The sequence below is a fragment of the Planococcus citri genome, chromosome 3, assembly GCF_950023065.1.
Source record: "Planococcus citri chromosome 3, ihPlaCitr1.1, whole genome shotgun sequence".
NCBI classification, from domain to species: domain Eukaryota; kingdom Metazoa; phylum Arthropoda; class Insecta; order Hemiptera; family Pseudococcidae; genus Planococcus; species Planococcus citri.
The window spans coordinates 43,960,619-43,966,653 of NC_088679.1; the positions used below are offsets into that span (position 1 = coordinate 43,960,619).

At 30.2% G+C, this 6,035-nt stretch overlaps 1 protein-coding gene and 1 long non-coding RNA gene across 2 annotated transcripts; one reads left to right on the forward strand and one right to left on the reverse strand.

Annotated features, from left to right (window-relative positions):
- Positions 1 to 247: 247 nt before the first annotated feature.
- Positions 248 to 2,415, forward strand: LOC135839212 (uncharacterized). Its single transcript, XM_065355132.1, has 3 exons — positions 248 to 670; positions 742 to 904; positions 1,116 to 2,415. Exons 1-3 carry the CDS (start codon positions 645 to 647, stop codon positions 1,368 to 1,370), a joined length of 444 nt encoding a protein of 147 aa, XP_065211204.1. The 5' UTR covers positions 248 to 644; the 3' UTR covers positions 1,371 to 2,415.
- A 698-nt stretch (positions 2,416 to 3,113) lies between these two features.
- Positions 3,114 to 5,028, reverse strand: LOC135839214 (uncharacterized). The gene is made up of 3 exons (XR_010557561.1): positions 4,640 to 5,028; positions 4,432 to 4,553; positions 3,114 to 3,957 (listed from the first exon to the last, which is right to left on the reverse strand). It is a non-coding gene; the product is annotated as an uncharacterized LOC135839214 (long non-coding RNA).
- Positions 5,029 to 6,035: the final 1,007 nt, after the last annotated feature.

Here is a 6,035-nt window from a genome sequence, read left to right on the forward strand (position 1 = left end):
GAAAAATAGACTGAAGAAGCGAAGAAAAATTGAAAAATTGGAAGTAAATAGAATTAGTAGAATAGAATGGATAAAATAACAGAAATGAGAAAGAGAAACGAAATCTGTTCTGTTTCATACCTACTTCGTCGTTTTCAAATTTCCATTAATTCCATTAATTTAGTCAGTTGGTAACAGTGTTGAATGGATTCCACAACAATTTTGTATTTCTACATTTGTCTACACTTCTTGTAACATTCAGCTGATTTTTGTGCGTTGCTCCGCCTTACCATGTCATAGCTTCTTTCTTGTCAATTTGGTCAATTATTTATTTCTTTTGAATGAATAATGACTTAATTTTGTGATTGATTGTGAAAATTGCAGTTGTTTCCAGTATCATGATTTAATTAGAAGAACTTTATAAGTGGTTAATATTGAAATTCATTTCTTCTAGTGGCATAATTGCACTATTTGACTGCCCATATATCGATTCCTTTCTATATTACCTCAAAGTGTTTCATGTTTGATGTACTACGTATTATTTTTGGAATTGAACTACAACAGATGATAAGACCAATATAGAGATCAAGCCATAAAGGATTGAAGACACCTGATAATTTAATTTTGTTGATTATTTATGAAATTTTGCACTTAAATCACGCATTATGACCCATTCTTTTCAGTCGAACAGGTATGCATTTAGATTATGTACATATTTTACATAAAATATCAAATTTTGAATATTACTTCGAAATATTATAGAAAGCAGAAGCGAAATGATTGCGAAGAATTCGAGAATTGTATTCCTTCACCAAAGCGAGCCAAGCTAAAGAACTTTAGCGAAAGCCAAAACGTTGACTCAAACTTTGGTCATTCTCCCTTTCATATTCCCAACGCTGCATCTCAGTTTACGATACCGAACAAAGTGAGTTTTCGTTTTCTCCTTCAATTTTATTGTTTTCATTGCATGCTTGTTACTAAATATGTATATTTAATAGTTTGTACATTAGAAATGTATCCAATTTTATTTGTTTAAAATGCTGAAAGTGATACTTATTCAGAATCTGAATCAAAACAGATATATGTTTCAACATGAGCTAAGATCTTAACTTCGAATGTATTTGTTACGTTAACAGGATGGAGTTACTGGAGAGAGATCTAACTTAATGAGCGTTAATCATCAAAGAGAAGTTTCTCAGTATAATGCTCTACAGACTGACATATACCACGTTACTGAAGAACACATGCAGCAAATGAACTTGAAGTATTCGCCCGATTTAAATGCTTCTGAAAATCCTCATTATTACGAAAATAACAGACTGTTGTTTGAACTATACGTCGAAAGAACCCATCGGTCTTCGTTTCATCCACAAAATTCTAGTCATACTTAATTATGAAAGAATCGTTTTTTGGATTTGTGATAATTTAATACGATGGTATGTTTCCGTGTATTTGCAATTGCACATGCTATTTACGTCGAAACAGTAATGTTTATATCAAAAGTTTTCATATAAGGCATTTTACGTCAAATATTGTGCCCACATCGGTTTCTCAATGTACCTTAATTTATATTCGAATGTGTATTTCAAATTTATTGTTCTTTGTGTTACATCTGATTTCTTGTGAATTTGGTGTAAAACATTTTTTCAACGTCTTAAATTTCCTAATCAAAGTTATATTTAATTTTTGCTAGCTTGTAAATTTACATAACATGAATGATCCGATGATCATAATTGTAACTTACCACAAAGAAACTTCCCAGTCGCACAAAACTAAAAATTTCACGAGAGCCAAAAAACTTTAGTTTGCTTATGCATAGTTTCTTATTCTTTATAAAGTCATTTTTAATATTGCAAAACTGTGCAATACAATCGATAAATCATGTTTTTTTGTTAAAAAAACAAAAACAAAACAGCATAGAGCTTTCTACTAGATATCCTACTACTTTCCGTCAATGTATGAGATGTCTAATTATTCAATTCAGATCAAAAATAACAACAAAACCGAGTTCTTTGTGCGACTGGAGGGTTTCAGGCAGGTCACAATATTATTTTATTCATTTTCAGATATTAACAAGATTATTCGCTGTGATGTTTCCGCTCTCCAATAATAGATGATTCACATATCATTCCCATTCCTCTAATATATTAAACAAAAATATAAAATTCCTTTATTATTATACTTAATATAATATATTCAAGCATCTAAATTTTGGGATGTATCTTTTTGGTTTGTTTGGAATTATTGAAAACTATTCACCGTTTGTGGCCCCCTTTTTCCAGATGTGTGTAAATGTAATGTATGGCGTAAGAATTTTTTTTTTATAAAATTCTATTGATGTTCTTAAGTTTAAGCATGTTAGTGTACTTTATCAGTAATTATTCGTTGTATTAGTGATTTTGAAAACAACTCATTAAAGTATAATGTTTTCATTTATCCAATTTATTTGTAGAATTATGAAAGTAACTATTCTATGAGGTATTCAAAGTGAAAAAGATACTCCTTGTCCTCACTATTACCCTGCATATTTTTCTATGTAGGTACTTGAGTAAACAGGGAAATTCATATTGATTGTTTATCCACTCAAATTATACTTTTTTTAAAAACAATAGTTAATCTCGGTTTTGCTGAAACTTTATATTTGATTGGTAGTTCACTGTTCAGTCACAAAAATATATCAAAGATCACTGTTGTACCTAAGTGAGAGTATGTGGAATATGAATAAGCAGAAATGCAGCGATTGAGGTTCTGATTGAATCTGGTGTTACGAAAAATTGATAATTTCAACTGCACGAATCATTTTGATCACACGGTATGACGGTCACCGAGTCAAAAATTCTTTTCATTTGATTGGTAGTTCACTGTTCAGTCACAAAAATATATCAAAGATCACTGTTGTACCTAAGTGAGAGTATGTGGAATATGAATAAGCAGAAATGCAGCGATTGAGGTTCTGATTGAATCTGGTGTTACGAAAAATTGATAATTTCAACTGCACGAATCATTTTGATCACACGGTATGACGGTCACCGAGTCAAAAATTCTTTTCCTAATGTTTCCACACTGGCCAAGTACCTATTAATATTTTAATTTTTTTTGGGCTGAATTTTGAATATTGTAGTTTTGAAACATAGTTGAGTCAATAAATGAAAACGTTCATGTATTTTGATTTTAAACTTGAAAAAAAAATGAATTAAAATGATATAACATGTTAAGTACAATCGCAAAGCGTGACTAGTTGACTAACAAAGAATAAGTACATCTTGCCTTACAGATATAAAAAATAATATTGTAAGTTACAATGAAACAATCAAAGTAAGTAACTTAAGTACTGTAAAATAATTTTAATATAAATGAACGACAAACTTTTGAGGTAACTACACAAGCCATCTATTTAAAAATTAGAATTTATTTTTAAAAATGGCAAAATGACTAAAAACACACCGAATCTATTCTATTAAGTATATACGTATTATATTGGTATTCACTATTCTTCTCCAGGCTGTTCTTTAATCAGGACTTCTCTAATGATAATTTGGTTTACAAAAATTATGAATGTAGGGTATCCTTTGATCGAAGTTTCAATTTCAACATCTTGACTATTGAAACTTATTATCAACTAAGTTTGAATGGTAAAAAAATTTTAAAAGTACCTACAAGTAATAATAAGCACTCGTACATCTCATCTAAACAAAGTATCTCTCTGGAGCAATCATAATAAAAATATAAAAGAAAGAGAATTAGAGTTTCATTATTTAAAATTTTTAAAAATTGTAAGTATTTACTAGTCTGACGTGGAGAATTGAAACAGACTCATAGCATTCAAATTAGATGCTTTTACATTGTATCACAGAACATAGAGCTAAAAGATGAACGCAGTTTTGTAATCTTCTTATTCCGAGATTCGGGACTTCCATGTAGTGAGAGATGAGAACGATGAGAATCTCCGATACCGGAAACATTATTTTTCATTGTGAACTGTGAAAAATTGAAAAATAAAATATAAAACTGAGTCGTAATCGATGTGAAAAATTATGATAAATTTTGAAAAACTTTTCAGTACACTGAACACCTTTTTTCAAACCCACGTAATGATGCACAAGATTTCTTCCTGGACAAATTAGCTACTCAAAAAAGTGACTACCTAGGTAACTAGGTACCTGAACTGAAAAATAAATTAATGTGTTTTGTAGAAAATTGAATTTTCTATTAAAAAAATTCTGTATGAATTTTGCATATTTTTAAAACTGAAGGTGTTATCTCAATATTTAAATTTTCATCGATTTATTCATTGAATACGTAGCCATTAGCTACATTCTACGGCAGTTAGCCTAAGATCAGGCTGTTGAAGACAACTGAATCCCAGCATTATTTACCTAATATGAGTAACTTTGTAACGAAGGACACGAACTACAGGAATAAAATATACGGTCGAATTTGCCACAAATTTACCTTTTACTTTTATTAGCGGATTCAAATAGAATTGTTAGTACTCTAGATAGTTTATTCACATTAATTTCTGAATTGTTGTTTTTTCTTTTCAAATCATTAACGTTCAACTTGACATCATAAAGCTGGAAAAATATTCAAAACAAAAACACGCGATTAAATCACTATTAGGTATTGAAATGAAACAGAGCAACGGTGTTCGTTTACTTACAAATTGTTTATAAAATAGAAATCGGTTCAACATTTCACGTCTCTGGTGGACATTTCTCACATGTTTGTAAAACAAAAATGCAAAAAGCGTTAAAAAAAATAATACTATGAATAGAGGTACCCTGATTTTTCGCCTCAAACAGTTTATCATAATTTTTAAATTTAAATTTTCTAAAAAATAACATGACCTAGTGTTAGGTACTTGGTCATTTTATGAGTGATTTCAAATTGTTGCATTGAAGAAGAAAACGATTCGTATTAAAAACGCGATCATACTATTTCATATTTTTATCATTTCACTGATTACGGCGAAATTTGAGATTCATTTGTTTTGCTTAGTTTTGCTACTCATACGATTACGAATCCGAATTGCGTTTTGATGGAGAGATTTACAAAGGAAATGACGTCGGAAGGTTTCGACGGCGAAGACGCCACGCGAAAGAATACGGGCAAAATAACTCAGTATTATATGGAAAAACAAAATTCATAGAATTAATTAGTTGAATACAAAAGTGAATTGATAAACTGTGAAATCGTATTCATTTTCCTCGGGTTTTGTAATTTTCAAAAACAGATAAGGCAGAGAAATAAAAAATATGGTAGTCAATGAGTAAGATACTCTAAAATGAAGAACAACGTTGGATAGATGGATTGCATGAATGCATAAGTAGGTTTCGAAACGAGATACGTGTTGTCCGTCTTAAGCGTTTGCCTGAGTGCTGTTATTTAGCTCCAGGTATATCAGTACATATAAACAGTCACTTCTAAAGTTGTGTGTACTGATTTTTCTCGCAATAAAGAGAAAATAAACAGCAGTAAAATTTAGAAACAGAATGAATTAGGACAACGTAAGTAGGTACTAGGTGCTTTATTATTTAAATATCCATGAATGCCATTGTCATGATAAAAAAAATTTGAACTTCGATGTTTTGTGAAGTTTAGTGTCTTCAAAGTTTTCGGACTCTGACTCAAGTGGCTAAAATATCCACAATTTTTTTAATCAAGAAATTTGCAAAACAGACAGATCTAACCTACATGAAGTTTAGTTTTCATCTTTAGGTTATGCTGACACCTGCATAAATTTTTCGAGCGAATCATTCCTAGCGTTTTCAATATAAAACTTGTGCAGTGTAAACTCTCCTTGAAAGTTTTTGTTCTTTTTCTGTTCTTCAGGTTCGCTTCTCAAGCTCTCTTTTCACTTTACAAATTATTTTGCTTCGAAAAAATAAAAAATAAAAGTGCAATGATTGAGCTAAAAATTGACAATATCGCATTATATTTTATCATTTAACGCTATCTGTTGTATCTAATATATACATAGGTACCTATTAACAGCACAGGCATTACCTATTCCGGTTATTCCCTCTTTTTATTTAAAAAAAATATACCTATATATT